General features: G+C 37.2%; 1 protein-coding gene across 2 annotated transcripts; it reads left to right on the top strand.

Moving 5' to 3' along the window:
• Positions 1 to 391: 391 nt before the first annotated feature.
• On the top strand, positions 392 to 15,759 carry LOC129799015 (uncharacterized). Of its 2 annotated transcripts, none has more exons than XM_055842596.1 (4): positions 392 to 604; positions 681 to 1,133; positions 15,095 to 15,427; positions 15,491 to 15,759. In XM_055842596.1, the coding sequence occupies exons 2-4, from the start codon at positions 714 to 716 to the stop codon at positions 15,632 to 15,634; spliced, it is 897 nt and encodes a 298-aa protein (XP_055698571.1). In that variant the 5' UTR covers positions 392 to 604; positions 681 to 713; the 3' UTR covers positions 15,635 to 15,759. The 2 variants fall into 2 exon arrangements, with proteins under 2 accessions (XP_055698571.1, XP_055698570.1); XM_055842595.1 differs by lacking the exons at positions 392 to 604; positions 681 to 1,133 and adding exons at positions 12,797 to 13,240; positions 14,433 to 14,823 and having other exon boundaries at positions 15,491 to 15,697.
• The last annotated feature ends 997 nt before the right edge of the window (positions 15,760 to 16,756 follow it).

Below are 16,756 nucleotides of genomic sequence, written 5' to 3'. Positions count from 1 at the left end.
AAACATAAATTGAACTATCTCGACAAAAAAACAACCGATAAAATCAAATTCTGTAAAATTGAAATGATAACATTTTATAACTAAATGTAAATATTTATCAACAGTTACATTCTTTTAAGTATAGTAGAATAAGTAGTTTAATAAATGTTTAAAAATTCGTCATTCAGTAAATCTATCAGACATTGATTTATCGACACTATCGATTCGATAGGATCGAAAAATCGATAAGTTATTAAACCTTCACCCCTGATTTGATTGAGTTGCTTTTTTTGGAGAGGTATACGAAAGCAAAAATCGTTATTTTACAATCGCAAGAAGCGCAAGATTTAAAAGTGAATGGTTTGCATGCCTGTATGAGATTCATAACCTCCTCAACACGGTGGATTGAGTTGAGTTGTCAATTTTACTGTTATGCTTCTTGTCTTTTGGAAGAGAGATGATTACCTACTAATTTAGTATTACTAAATATCAAAATATTTTGCTTGAATTTTTAATATTTTAAGCATAAAAAAATAATGAAATATTAATAAGTACACTGTGTACGTATATCAAAGGAAATAAATCCAATTAGAAGGAGAATCAGAAATATTTCTGGAATTTGAAGGTAAATGAAGTGAAAATTAATTTGATTTCATGTCTCTTTCATTTATTTTATTTATTTATTATTTTCATGACTTCAGTGAATAAATTTGGTTTTATTGTACAATAAAATCATGTCAACGAAGAGGAGGAAGATCCTAAATTATCCGGAGGAACAGTTGCAACGGGCAGTTGTAGCTGTTAAAGAGGGAATGTCCGTGAGAAAGGCTTCCAAAATCTTTGAGATTCCGAAGTCCACTTTGTCTGACAGAGTGAGCGATAAACATCCTGGAGACAGAAAGATAGGAGCGCCTACAGTTCTTCCAAAGCAAGTGGAAAAGAACCTAGCGGATTGGGTATTGGAATGTGCAAACAAGTGGAATACACAAGTCACAAAGGACCAATTGCTGGATAGCGTGGAGGTTCTGTGTAAGAATATGAATTTGCGGACCAGTTTTGCATCGGGACGGCCAGGGTATGCCTGGTATACGGGGTTCCTGAAGCGTCATCCGGAAATTAAGGAAAGGATAGCAGAAAACAATACGTTACATCGTGTAAGTATAACACTGGAAATTTACTTTGACCGACTTTTCAAAATATGCAATATTTATTATGTTCCCTTTAAAAATGTAAGGGTTTTCCGTGAGTTCCTCGTTAAATGGTATGAGTTTCCGGTTTCTTCGAGTTACTTGAAAAATTAGTGAGGACCCACCTTTCCTAAAAAAAATATGTGTTCCTCAAGTTTTCCGTGGTTTCCCTGGGTTCCTTGAAATTAGCTCTAGTCCTCAAGGGGTAATAGAATTAATTCTATTATCCCTTGGTTTGGGTAGGGTCTATCGTTCGACAAATTTGGATTTCCGCTTCAATATATTGAATTCATCGTAAATGAAAATGGGTATTTCGAAATATTCGACATAGAATTTTCAACGGTAGAATTTCCGTGGTAGAACGGAGTTAATATATTCTAAAATCTAAAGAGTTGCAGCATGTAGTGAGACCTTTCCAGATTGTTCAAAATCGTCAAATTCTGTCAATTAGAACGGGATTTACGGGCATTTTAAAATCCATTTTAATTTTTTATGGCTCGGATCAGTGGGTTAAAAAACGATCAAGCTTTTTTTATCCCAGGATCAGGTATCACCTACATTTCGTCTACCCGATGTTCAAGAGTTTGTCGCTATAATTTTATTAATTGATTTACAGTAGACTCTCGCTCAATCGGCTCTTTCTTAATCGGGCGACAAATTTTGTTGACAATTTTCACGTTTAATTATGAATCTAATTTGTTCAAATTCGCTGTAGTTCTTCCTATTTTATCGTGATTCTTTATAATTGAGCGCTTTTTGTGGAATTTACAAAGGCTTTGACGCTCAATTCTATCGCTAAACCGGATGACATTTTGCCTCATATTCCCGATTGAGAGAGAGTCTACTGTACTGGGCTTTTATTGCCATTTTATACATTGTTGCGATTCTTGCAATACAGTTTACTATATGTGTGAAAAATATGCCCCTTAGCGAGCACCAAATGCTAACTAATTTCAATTCAGCTGAAAACATGTATCTTCAGCTGAATTCTTCTAACTTAAAACAACACTCGGAAGGCAGTACCATTTCAATATATTTGGTTAGCACTTTTTATTCGGAAACTGCTGATCGGTCAACATAAATTCGCTGATTAATTCAGCAAAAATATGGCGAAAACACTGTTTTTTAGGTACACTCAGTCCCGGGATTATGCACTTTTTTGGGATCGAAAAAAACGCGCGAAATGGCTTTATGCATCGAGAAAATTTGCATACCTCGCAGGCGATTTCTTTTGATTGAATCGGCCGTTGAACGAATTTCGCGCGGAGTAAACTTAGAACAAAAAGATTCAACTTAAAAAGAAATTCATCAACAAATTATGATAAATTTGGCCATTTTTGGAAGAACTTTCGCTATAGTTATACAATAAATTGTTAGAATATTTAAAATTTTTACCTTAATAAAAGAAATTAAAGTTTTTTACTGAAAAATACGCATAGTGTCTTCAAATTTCCCGCGTCACACACTAGTAATACATTCAGGCATATTTCAAAAATGATTTCATAAATTGACTCTCAAAATTAGGCAAACTTGCATAATTGTATGTCAGGTGCATAATCCCGAAGTGCATAGGGTAGACTGGGGCCACTGGGGCACATGTAAACATTTTCGATAGATGCGAATTTGAGGTGATTTTCCAAGGACACCGTGATTTTTTGGAAAATCTTTCTTAGCTCATGTTTTACCCTTGGGTATAGGCAATACATCCGAGGGTAATGCGGATGCTGAAAAACAATTGAGTTTTCCATAAAAATAAAACTTGTGTCACTGTGCATTTTTCTCTTTTCACAAAATACCTGGGGTAGAAGTAAACACTTTCTGGGGAGGATGTAAACACCCTTATTTCCACCATTGAAATTAACTTTGCACCACTTTCAATTATTTTAATTACTTAAGAGATATATAAAGACTGTTTATTTTTCAAAAAATCACTACACTTTTTACAAAGAATAATTAAAATAGCAAAAAACTAAAAATATGCAAATCAAAGACATTTTTCAGTGGATTTTCCCCATACAGTAGACTCTCTCAAATTCGGGCATATGGGACCGAAATGTCAGCCGAATTAGACAAAAATTCGGGCGACAAAGTTTTTGAAATGCAACGATTTTTTATTCATGTGCATATAGATATTGAGTTTACACACTCATATATAACGTAAATTGCATGAAAATCCCTCAATAATGCAAAATCACATCAAAACCCAGCAACGAAAGTTCCCTGTTTGAACATCGTTCAGCAAACGCGTTCGGAACAGGGTTCGGTCCAATGTAAATCCTTACGGGCTGGGAAAAAGCGAACGCGGTTGAAGCAATAGTTCTCTTTGATGGCCACCACTTTCTGAACATTTGGGAGGCCGCCACCGTCGCGACAGGTCGAACAGGGAACTCTTTCGTTGCTGGGAACTAAGACAAACCATGCCAAATTTGAGCACATTTGATTCATTTGATAATCATAATCAAACTTGAAAAATGACAACAAACTTTTCTCAAATGTAACCGCTGCCCGAATTAATAAGTAGCCCGATCTTAAAAGAGCCGAATTTGCGAGAGTCTACTGTATTTTGACATCATGTGACTTTTTATTGAACACAGCGCGCCACCAATTTTTTCGTAGTCAATGAATTAGACATTTCGCATGAAGGTCAATTTCCCGCTCTTTTACCTACTCATTTTGTGAAATTGGAAAGAAAATGCTAGCGTATTTTTTCTACTAACGTAAATATTCTACTTCTTATAGTTTCTCATTTTATCTAGAAAAAGGAAAGAAATTAAGAGTATTTTCTGCGTTTTCTTCCTAAAAAGTTTTGAGCGGGACAACGAAAAATTTCTCACCATGAGATGCAACTGTCAAATGAATGAAATTAAGAAGAAGAAGACAAAATATTTTGCCATCCATTCTACATTCACGACATCTACAATTACGTGGAAATTGCCTGTTTACATCTACCCCAAATGCTGTAGTCTTAAAATTAATGAAAAAAATCAGTGTTTATAACTACCCCTGTTTACTACTACCCCGGGGAATCAGTGGTGCAATAGGCAAGACCGTTGGCTCTTGAGCGGATCGATTCCCCGGCTCGATTCACTGTTGTGAGTTCGAGTCCCACCCGGTGCAAAGATCTGAATGTTTAGAAAAAGACATTTTCACTGTGATATAACGTAATACAAATGCACCGCCTCGCCCAACAACTGAAGCATGGAAGAAGCATTCACCACACTACGGGAAGGCGCTCCTGGGCGGTCTACAATGGACTTCGCAGATTCTTCCAACACGGGATATGACATTGTAAAAATGATTACCTTGTAATAAATATCTCGATACGATTAATAATAGGGGAAATTGCCCATGCTTGATACCTTTGGAAGCTTCGTAATGACTAAATTTTTCCTATGTTTCTCTATAAACGTGACTCCGTAATATATTTTAAAATCTGGCCACTTTCCCATAGTTTTTAAAATTTGGTTGCGATGTACCACATATATGTAGGATAGTCAATAGATGGCGCAATCCGCGCGAAAAATCGAGGAGTGACGAGAGACGGAGAGAGGAGTTTTAGTTTAAGACGAACCGCGACGCGAGCAAGACGTATTATAAAATTGGTGAGTGATTTACAAATAATATTTCCCTCCTACCAAAAAACTCTTTATGGGGGCTCTCAACCGGGATAGGAGTGTGAAATATCATTTGTGAAGTGATAAGGATAGCCGTGCCTTAAGACGAAAAGACGATAAAAGTGATTTGTGCGAGACGCGTGCAATCGCTAAAGACGCATAGTCGGAAAAATCGCGAAAAGTAGTGTTTCGGGTCGCGAAAAGTAGTGCTCGATACGCAAAAAGACGTGAAGACGAAAAATCGCGAATTTTCTGGACTCTGAAGACGGTACTTTCATAGTACAAAACGACGAAAAGACGTGCACATTTCATCTGGAAGGTGCAAAAAAGTGAGCCATATTGGATAAGACGAGTCCGCGTGGCTAGAAAAGACGACTTCCGGCATCTTGGTGTTGGAAAAAACGACGAAAGCCGAGTGTGGAAACGACGCGTGGGACAGCGAAATTGTGGAACGAGAATTAGTGTTGCCCAATTCGTGTGTGCCAAAAGTGACGTGAACGACGAAAACAAAGAAGATGGCGACCAACATCAAAACAGTGGAGGATTTGGTCACAATGATGACGAAGACGGGGCTTGCTATTGAGTGCGAGCGAAGAGGACTTCCTCAAGACAGTGATAAATCAACACTTGCGCAGCGCATTGTGGAATTCGACGAAATAAATCCACAAAATGACGATGGTGACGGCCAAGGTGATTCGAACGACGCTCCTCAAGATGTAAACAAAGGAGGAAAATCCAAAAAAGACGCAAATATGGGTTCGACGGACGATGAAAGTGATTTTGAAGGTTTCGAAACAGTCGTGGAGAAGAGGAAGAAGACCTCAACACCCAGTACTCGTGTCGATGATGGATATGGAAGGATGTTTAGCCTCAAAGACATCGAAGATTCCATGGAGAAGTTCAGTGCCAGTGATGGACAAGATATCACAATGTGGATTAGTGATTTCGAAGACATTTCTGAGACAGTGGGATTGAACGATCTTCAGAAATTGGTGATGTGCAAGAAGGTTCTGACTGGAACAGCACGACGATTTATTTTCACACAAAGTGGATTGTCAACATGGGCTAAATTAAAGCGAGCATTACTCAAGGAGTTTGCCCTGAAGCTGAGTGCTGCTGATATCCACCGCAAGTTGCAAAATCGGAAGAAAGAAGCTTCTGAGAGTCTACTAGACTACATTTACGAGATGCTACGTATTTCAAAGGCTGGAAATGTCGATGAAGTGACAGTGTGTGAATATATTTGTGATGGAATTCCCGGTGATATTTCCAAGAAGACGATGCTGTACGAGGCCACGAGTATTCAGGAGTTAAAGAAGAAGCTGGAAACTTTCGGAAAGCTGCAATTAAAGACGAAAAATGCTGAGAAAAAGACGATCAACGACGAAAAGAAGCCAAGTGTCAAAAAGAGTGGTGACAAATCAGTGAAGTGCTTCAATTGTGGGGAACAAGGACATAAGTCCACTGACTGTCCTGATAAGGACAAAGGTCTTAAGTGTTTTAGATGCAACGGATTCGATCATATCGCCAAGGACTGTAAGAAAAAGGACGAAAAAGCGAAGAAAAGTGTTGCAAAAGTGAATATGATCGAATATATGAAGAAAAAGCTCGACGTGATCCCGATGAAAATCAATGTGCATGAAGTGATTGGTGTCATTGACAGTTTCAGTGATGTGTCCTTGATGAAAGAGTGTCTATGGGACAAAGTGAAAGAGTCTTGTGCGAATTCTGAACCATCTAATGTGAAATTGCGTGGTTTTGGAGGTGCATATGGTAAAGCCAAGGCTGAAGTGATGCTGAAAGTGACCATTGATGGAGAAGAATTCCAGTTCCTGTGCCACATCGTGAGGAATAATGCCATGGATCCTGAGCTGTTGATAGGAAGGAATTTCCTTGAGAGTGTCGACTACACAATTACCCCAGGACATGTGAGTATCAAGCCAAAGATTTCTAAAGACGATTCCAAAGACGATGAGTGTGCTGATGCTCCATCCGGAGATGTGGGTAAAGACGATGTTGTGACAGACGTGTCACATGAAGACGATCCAGTGACGAAGTTTATGACGGATGATGTCGCATCAATCATGAGGATTGAGATTGAGGATGATGTCCTCAATTGCCCGAAAGAATATGCTGACGAGATTCGAGAGATGATTGGGAACTACCATCCCAAGAAGCCGAAAGATGTAAGTACACAAACTGTGATTAATTTGACGGATGACACACCCGTGTACCTGCGCCCAAGACGCCTAGCCCCTCTCGAAAAGACGATTGTTGACAAGCAAGTAGCTGAATGGCTAGATGAAGGGATTATACGTGAATCCTCAAGCGATTACGCCAGTCCTGTTGTTCTGGCAAAGAAGAAAGACGGGTCCTATAGAGTGTGTATCGATTATCGTGAATTAAACGAGAAGGTCGTGAAGGATCGATTCCCAATGCCGATAATAGAGGATCAGTTGGATAAATTGTCCAAAGCTCGAGTTTATTCCACTCTTGATTTGAAGAATTCATATTTCCATGTCCCAGTAGAAGAAGAGAGTAGGAAATATACTTCTTTCGTGACGCATGATGCCCAGTACGAATTCATGAAGACTCCTTTCGGACTGTGCATAAGTGGGAATAATTTCGGACGTTTTATCAATTCCGTGTTCAGTAATTTGATAAAAGAGGGCGTACTTTTGACGTTTGTTGATGACTTAATCATACCAGCTGATGACGAAAAAGACGGAATGGAAAAATTGAAGCGTGTTTTAGAAGTTGCGGCGGAGAATGGTCTCATATTCAACTGGAAGAAATGTGCATTTCTAAGACGAGAAGTTGAATTTTTGGGATACATTGTCAGTGGGGGCAAGATTCAGCCGTCAGAGGCTAAAGTAGAGAAATTACTGAAATATCCAGTCCCAAAGACAGCAAAGCAGCTTCAGAGATTTTATGGTTTAGCTTCATATTTCCGGAAATTCATCAAAGACTTTGCCGTGCTGTCAAAACCTTTGAGTTCTTTACTGAAAAAAGACGTTCCGTATGAGTTCAACGACGAGCAGATGACTGCATTTGAGACAATCAAGAGGCTACTCGCCAACTATCCGGTGCTTAAGCTTTTTGATTTAGACCACGAAACAGAAGTTCACACAGACGCCTGCAAAATGGGAATTGCCGCTATTCTTATGCAGAAGGATGAAGACGGAAAGATGCACCCGTGCTATTATTATAGCAGGACGACGAATGACGCTGAGCAGAAATATCACTCATATGAGCTTGAATTTCTTGCTGTTGTGGAAGCCGTAAGGAAGTTTAGAGTGTATCTGCTTGGAGTGAAGTTTAAGTTAGTCACAGATTGCTCCGCATTCAAGATGACAATGGCGAAGAAAGAACTTCACACGAGAATTGCACGATGGGCATTACAACTGTCAGAATTTGACTGTACGATTGAACACCGAAATGCTGAACGGATGGTTCACGTGGATGCTCTATCCAGAGCGACAGTGATGATAGTCAAGAGGACAGATGACGTTACTTCAAAGGTGAAAGCTGCACAAAATCATGACGAGAAGGTAAAGGCTATAAAAACAGCACTTGAGAGTGGCCCGTATCAAGATTTTGCCTGCAGCAATGGAATCCTTTATGTTGAGAAAGACGATAAGAAGCGACTTGTCATTCCAAGTTCAATGGAGATGGAGATTGTGAATGGAATGCATGCAAGGGGACACTTTGGGGTGAAGAAAACCAAAGAGCTCATCGAAGATGAATTTTATATCCCGAGTGTTGACGATAAGATACGACGTTGCATTGAAAATTGCATTCAGTGTATTTTGGCTGAGCGGAAGAGCGGGAAGCGAGAAGGAGAACTGCATCCCATAGCCAAAGGAGAAGTGCCGTTAGATACGCTGCACATTGATCATCTAGGACCAATGCCATCGACGAGGAAATGCTACAATTACATTCTGACGGTAGTAGACGCATTTTCAAAATTTGTGTGGATATTCCCTGTGAAATCTACAACAACAGACGAGACGCTAAAGAAGGTAAACGTGATTTCTGAGGTATTTGGTGATCCGAGACGTATTATAGCCGATAGAGGGACGGCATTTACCTCAACACAATTCAAGAAGTACTGCGAAGATAGAAGGATTGAGTTGCATCATATTGCTACAGGCGTTCCCCGTGGAAACGGGCAGGTTGAGAGGATGCATAGGATCATTATTCCTACCCTGACGAAGTTGTCAATCGACAAACCAGACGAATGGTTTAAATTTGTTGGAAGAGTTCAGCAATATATCAATTCATCCTATCAGAGATGTATCCAGACTACGCCGTTCGAAGTGATGACCGGTGTTAAGATGAAGCACCCAGAGGACCAGAGAATTGTTGAAATTCTCGAAGAAGAGCAGCGAGTTCAATTCGGACAGCAACGAGATGAGTTAAGAAAGCAAGCACGACTAGGAATTGAAAAGGTGCAGACTGAGAACCGAAAGACGTACAATCTCAGGAGTAAGCCGGCACGAGAGTACAATTCTGGTGATCTTGTAGCTCTCAAGAAAACACAGTTCGAGACTGGCTCAAAAGTGAAACCGAAGTTCATTGGGCCATATGAGATTACCGAGATCCTGCCGAGAGACCGGTATAAGCTGAAGAAGACAGGTCATTTCGATGGACCAGAAGCGACGTATGGATCAGCGGATCTACTAAAGAAGTGGCTAGGCGGTACATCCGGGGCGGATGTAGTATCAGGAAAGGCCGTGTAGGATAGTCAATAGATGGCGCAATCCGCGCGAAAAATCGAGGAGCGACGAGAGACGGAGAGAGGAGTTTTAGTTTAAGACGAACCGCGACGCGAGCAAGACGTATTATAAAATTGGTGAGTGATTTACAAATAATATTTCCCTCCTACCAAAAAACTCTTTATATATATTGTGAAACATAGAAAATTAGTCACTACAAAGCTTCCAAAGGTATCAAGCATGGGCACTTTCCCCTAACTACTACCCCAGTTCCCCCTAATAATGTCGGGACTGAGTGTAACTGTGCTCGCTGAGTTTAGACGGTTCAGTCACACCGCCCAAAAGCCGAGCGCTCTTATGGCTTCTACACACTAGATAAATTTATGTCCATATTGAAGAGTTTTTCCTGCACAAGCGTAGGAAATTTGCTTCAATATGGACATAAAGTTCTTTAGTGTGGAGGAGCTATTACTTATTGCACCACGGACCACCTCCTTGCCGATATATCTTTCTTTTCCTGTCAAAACGAGTATATACAAAGATTGGGCTCGATCTGATGAGGTTGGATATCACCTCGGACCACAGATCATGAGATTGTAAACGGTAAAGAATCTTATCAAGATCGATAACGACAACTTCTTCATTTTATTTTATTTTGTTTAGTGGTAGGATATCAAAAATATTTTCTTAGTAAAGACCTCGAATTTAAGCTTTCGCTGATCTTAGCACCCACTAGCACAGCACTGCACTTCATCCCTGACAACTATTATGTCCAATTTTCAGCCAAAAAGTTCATCTTGGCTTAAAGAACAATTAACAGAGATTTATCATTAAAGAACTAATGAAAGCAACACAAAATGATAAAACTCGATTTGATTTCAATTTAGTAGTAGGCTAGTATCATTTTAAGTTATGAGAAAACTACACTTAACAGAATAGAAAATCCACCTCACAATTTCCTCTCGCGTTTTCCTTTTTAAAGCACTGTGATATCCTCCATGACCTATTACCTTATTCGGAGACTTTCTATGTCGCTTTGGCAGGATTATAGCTGCCGTTTTTTGTTGTTTTCTTTGCACTTTTAGGAGGTGTCATTGTTCTTGAAGTCAAAAGTTAGGTTATGTTGAAAAATATACAAACATTTAGTTTAAAATCTACAATTTTCTGAAAATCTTTTAACAGGATTATACACAACACTTTTCCACTTGATATCAAACATTTACCTTAAATTTTACTTGATATTGTTTGCCAGAAATCCTTTTCAACTCCATTGAAAAAACTTATCAGAACGATTGACAATGACAAATGCTCCAATAATAAAATTTTGTGAGGGCGCCACTCGTAAAATATCACGTCCATAAGTGTATAATCTCCTCAAATAAATTTACGCTTATGGACATCTCCTAATTTAATTCTATACCAAAATATCTAAAAAAAATCAAATAAAAAAAGAAAATTAGTAACTAATGAAAGAGTATCAAAAGCATAACATTATATATTTTCGATAAAATATATGAAATTTTGGCATTAAAATTTGCAAGTGCGTTAGCAAATATCTTAACAATTTCATGTATTTTTAATCAATTATCGCATCAGCAAAATATTTTTCTTAAAACAATTAGAATTGTGGTTAAATATTAAAGGAAATTAGTTTTCAAGTTGTAGTTAAAGATAAGCCATCAAATAATGTTAATATTGTAATTTTCCAACATTTATTTTATGTAAAAAATAGAGATTTCTATGAGCTGTCCATAAATTTGTAACATCCACAAGTGTAGACTCTACCCTACTGAGTGATTCTACTTGTAGGGTGAAAGGAACGTCTGTTCGACAGGGAACCCCTATTGACACTCTCATCAAAACATTGAAATTTATTTAATATAAATTGTTTATTATATCTATTGAAATTCATATAATCTGACCTGCTTTCCTTTAACCTACCCTTTTCTAGAACTGTTCTGCGAATTTAAGAAGGTTTTAAAAAGGTTTAAGCAATTTCAATTGTCGACGTGGAGAAATTTCAAGATTCTTATGAAAAAGTGTAAGAAAGAAGCTTTTACAAAAATATTTTTTTTCTATTTTTTTTTTTAATAAAATGAACGTATATCTGTTGCATAACAGTCAAAAAATAACTAAATTTTAATTTAATACACAATTTTCATCAATTTATTTTAATTAAAATGAATTTAATTACAGTGTCAATAAACCAAGACAAAATCGTCGATTTCAACGTCTATTGACAGGTACAGATTGCCGCGGACTTTTGTATCAGCTTGATAGATGAAGAAGAATAAGAAGAATGAATAAAAGTAAACAAAGTTGCTGCATTTTTGTGAAAGAAATAGTGAAATTACTAACAAGTTAAGTGTTTGTGCGCAAAAAAGACTAAGAATGTTTGTTGGTGACTTGCTACTGGTGATATTTTTATAGTAGAACTTCCTTCAGCTCTAGCACTGCAGAAATCTAATGCGTGACAAAAATTTCGACTGCACCAGAGATGCCCCAATGGAAACAGTATTGTCTATAAGCTGTTGAGAGAGAATTCTTAAGGAGAGTGTCAAGTTTTATAAATCTAAAAGCTGCCCATTGCATCCTGTAAGGAATACAATGTAAGATTATGAGGATAGAGAAGTTTATCATCACGAGAATGGCTGCTGTGAAGGGACATAAGATTTACAGAAATCTCTGTGAGGAAGAGTTTCTTACGGAAGGACGGGGCATTCTGGATGGAGATTTAATAGATTCCCTGGTTGGCAGTCCCCCAGATGGAGTCATCCAGTGCAATAAGGAAGTTTTCAGCCAAAATCTCAATCAAAAGTGTAAAGAAAAAGTGTCCAATAGGTGTTCAAATTTCGTGTGTCAATATAGATACCGAAAGTGTCAATAGATATGGCATGATCTTAAAAAATACAGTTTTTTTTTAGTTTTTCAAACATTTTGAGAAAAGTGAATGATACTGAACGGTAGTCAAATTAATAAGTTGATATAAGTTAATATTTAAACACAAAAAAATTTAATACAATAGAAGATATCAGTCAGGAAAGTTACGAAAGTTCTTAAAGTGTCAATAGACGTTCCTTTGACCCTATTATCAATGCGGTTTTTTATTTAATTTGGTCGGTAATATTGAAAACAAATTGTTAGAATGAATTTTGCGAAGTATTTTCATATCCGACCACCGACACCGACCCACTGACCGTTACATGTTGCGTGTTTTCGCGGGAATTTCATAATCATACAAACGATGACATCGCCCGCACCGCATATATCAAGCAAGCTGTCAATGATGGCCATTTTTATAGGTTATGTTTTTGTTGTGAAAATCTCGTGAAAGTAAAACTTCCCAGAGTGTGAATTTCATTGAATTCAATAAATTTTAAAAGTTCTTTCATCTGAATACAAAATTTAAGAAAATGCCAAAAAAACTACAGTATTCAAATGAAGCTTTGCAGAAGGCGTTGGAAGCCATGAAGGCAGGAGAATCTGGGTCAAAAGCTTCTAGGAAATACGGAGTGCCCAAAAGTACCTTGCTTGATAAATTTTCCGGGAGACAACCAAAAGAAAAATTCACTGGTTCACCTCTATTATTAAGTAAATCTGAAGAATCTAGGCTGGCACAGTGGATCGTAAAAAGGGCTGGATCTGGAAATCCTGTCGTTAAATCCGAAATACAGGATATTGTGAGCATTTTGGTGAAAAACAAAAATGTTCCGTCACCCTTCACCAACAACCTCCCTGGAAGGTACTGGTTCAAAGGTTTTTTGAAGAGAAACCCAGAAGTTTCTGTGGGAATGGTGCGAATAGTACATAATTCCAGCGAAAAGCGACCAAAAATCACAAACGAAGACTTGGAGTGCTTCAAGTCCTGTTTTATAGAGGTATTCATTTAAAAACCAATATAATATGAGATTCATTTCAAGCGACAAAGTAATTGCATGCAACTCCGGGTGCTTGTAACTCGGAATGCGAGAAAATTGAGTGTGAATTCAATTTTGGGAGTGAAGAATCGCGTCGAGCCAACTTTTTTTTTGTAGAAATATAGTAAATTCAGTAATTAGAATCGATTTAGTAAAACCATTTCAAGTATTCTACGTTAATGTTATCCTTGGTATATTAAAATTAGGAATTTCTGCAATTTCTGAATTAGGAATTTCTGCAAGTATTGAATTTCGGCCACCTTGAGTATAACTTCGGCATTGCAATTAAATTAATTAACATTATGGATTTATTCTGCTATTCCTGCTATTTCAATGAAAAGTAAATCTTTCTCCTGAACGTTTTTCTTGGTAAGCTTCTGCGTTATTATTGACTTTTTTCGTGTTGATTTCTATCACGAGTATATTTTCTTCAGTCTTCGTTGCATGTTAAACCATCAAACTGTCATGACAGCAACTATAACACAAAGAAGTCAATAACGTAGAAGCGACAAAATGTTCAAGAAAAAAAATTCCTCAAATTTCTCCTTTACAATTTTCATTGGAAGGGACACCATCAATCTTCGAATAGTAATACTGTGTTTCGTTTAAATAATTTTTTTTTAGAATGTATTGAGACAAAAACCGTTGAACTTTGGAAATAATTTGAATTAAAAAAGTGTTGTCGAAACTTCAGTGTGAAAAGAGTTTACAAAAAAAAGTGACAGATCACTTGTATGTGGTAGCAGGTCTTGTGGTTTGTGGTGAAGTACAAATGGTTTTATTCGAGGTTTTCTATTAAGTATTCATTAAAAGTAGTGTTTATTTATGTAAATAGTCAATCGTTATTTAGATCCAGAGTGAAATATCCCAGCTGGATCACATATTTCGTGTGAAAAAAAATAGAAATTGTGTACATTGTCTATCTAGTGAGGTATTGTTTACTATTTCGGCCACTTCCTTTGCTTCTGCTTTCCTCAACTTTTCTTTCTATTTATTTTACTTTCTTTTATTTCTAAGTTGTACAATGCCCAAGGAAAGAAAAAAGAATCGTCTCTATGAACAAGATGATATGGAAAAGGCTTTGGAAGCGTTCCGAAAGGGCAATTCGCTACGGCAATCTGCGCGTAAATTTGGTGTACCAAGGACAACTCTTCGGGATAAAATAATCGGAAGAAGCCAGGGATCTGTGGGTCATCCTCTGGCTCTTTCTCGCAAACACGAGGATCTCTTGGTAAAATGGGTTCTTGAAATGGCCGACAGTGGGCATCCAATAACGAAAGATCAGCTTTTGGACACTATCCAAATGCTTTGTACGACGATGAATATAAAGAACAGGTTCACTGATGGGCGCCCAGGCCGAGCTTGGTACAATGCATTCTTGAAGCGTCATCCTGTTCTAATGGGGATGGTGTGTATTAAAATAAATATTACTCGTGCAGTACATTTTTAAATTTCCAATTAATAGTTTCCCACAAAGTACTCATGAACAAGGTGGCCGAAATTCCATTCAAAGTGGCCGGAATATTACTCAAATCAATGTTTTTTATTAATTTTTAAAGTACTTAAAGTACTTATAAACTAGTTTTAAAAGTCCCAAACAACACTTCTAAAAAAAAGTGATATGAAATTATTCCGAAGTTTAGCACATTTATCATTTTTTTTTCTTTTTATCTTTTTAGACAACTAATATATTCCAAACGAATACAAAGGACGCATCCCCTTTTACGATTGAACTACCTATACTAGAATCAACTTCTAGTTCCCCAGAAGAGGATAACAAAGTCACAGAGACTTCTTCTGACCGGAAAAGATCTTTTGAGTCTTTTCTATCAACAAATTGCTCAAATGATGACGATTTTCACGAGGAAAAGTTTGATCCGGAAGATCCATTAGGCAATTATGCTGGTATAGAAAATCTATCAGCTCAGAGCCCTCAACTCAGTGAATCTGATTCCTTTCAGGAAATTGAATTTATTGATCAGGTTCCCAATGAAAGTCCTCAAACTAAAAAGGTAGCGTTTCTCTTTTTTTTTTAACTATCATTTTCAATCTTAATTGTTACTTTGACTATTCAGGATCTCATCGAAGAAAATGCAAGGTTGCGGAAAGAGAACAAAAGACTGGAGAAGGAGGTCGAATTCTGGAAAAATGAATTTTCTAAAATTACTGATATCTTTCACTACTTTACTGAAAATACTAAAATAAATCATAACGAATAGTTTAGTCCTTAATTAGTTCATTGAAAAAAGATTTTTTATAAATAAAACCGTTAAAAAATAGTTTATGTTTTCTTTTTTTCCAATTGATATTCATTTAATTGAATAAAATCACCGCAAAAGCTTAAGTTTTTTAACCATGTGAGCTATCTGACTTTTTTCATAGACTTTAATAGCCAAGCAGGTTGGAATGTTTTTCTCCGGATTCGTCCTCAATTCGAAAGAAAAATCCTTTTCTTTGAGGTCATTGGCTAGCTTTAACAATTGTGCTTCATTGTCCACCTAAACAAGACAGAATTGTTGTAGTTTAACTTTATCTACAGGAAGAACGACAAGGATAATGAATATCTTACTCCTAGGACGACTTTGTGCATGTTGTCGATGTCACTGAAGTATTTTTGTGTAACAGGATCTTCATGGAAGGTAAAGTGCACTGAAGAACAAACTAAGCAAGCTTCTGACATGATAAAATACAATCCCTGGTCTTTGAGAATATCCTTCCGGACAATTATGTATTGCACAAGATTCTCAGACATTTTTTGAAAAGCACGGTTTAGGAATATTTTGGCAATTTTCATGAATTCGTAGCTATGTTTGTTATTATATTGATGTTACTCAAAGGTTATGTTAATGTTTACATGTCATTTTAGCGCACCTTTCGCGGAGTGTAAGCCCAGTCGAACATACCTTACTAACAATCTTTAAATATGTACTACTTACAATTTACATCGCATATGGATATTCTTTACATCACACTAATCATAAAATGAAGGCTAAAAGGGTGTACGAGGTCTTGGGTTTTGTACCTGCTGGAATTTCGGGATGTATCCAGACAATTTTATCCTTCAGCTCGAGATAGAAGGGTACGATTTTTTTACTGCTCGAACTCAAAAAGAGAGAAGTTATATAGCCCACTTTTTATCAATTTGTAACAGGGATAAAGGACAAACGATAAGAGATATCGACTTCCGGTCTTTGACGTTTCCCCCATATGTCAACATTATCTAACAAGGGAGGTCATCGAGTCATCAAATTCAGATTGGCTTCATATTGAGAACATAGACGCGGATAGGGATCATAAGGATCGTGTCATACTCAAAAAGTGCTAAATTTTTTTTTCCTTTG

Source organism: Phlebotomus papatasi, chromosome 1 (genome assembly GCF_024763615.1).
Source record: "Phlebotomus papatasi isolate M1 chromosome 1, Ppap_2.1, whole genome shotgun sequence".
Classification (NCBI taxonomy): Eukaryota; Metazoa; Arthropoda; class Insecta; order Diptera; family Psychodidae; genus Phlebotomus; species Phlebotomus papatasi.
This window is presented reverse-complemented; position numbering and strand designations above follow the sequence as displayed.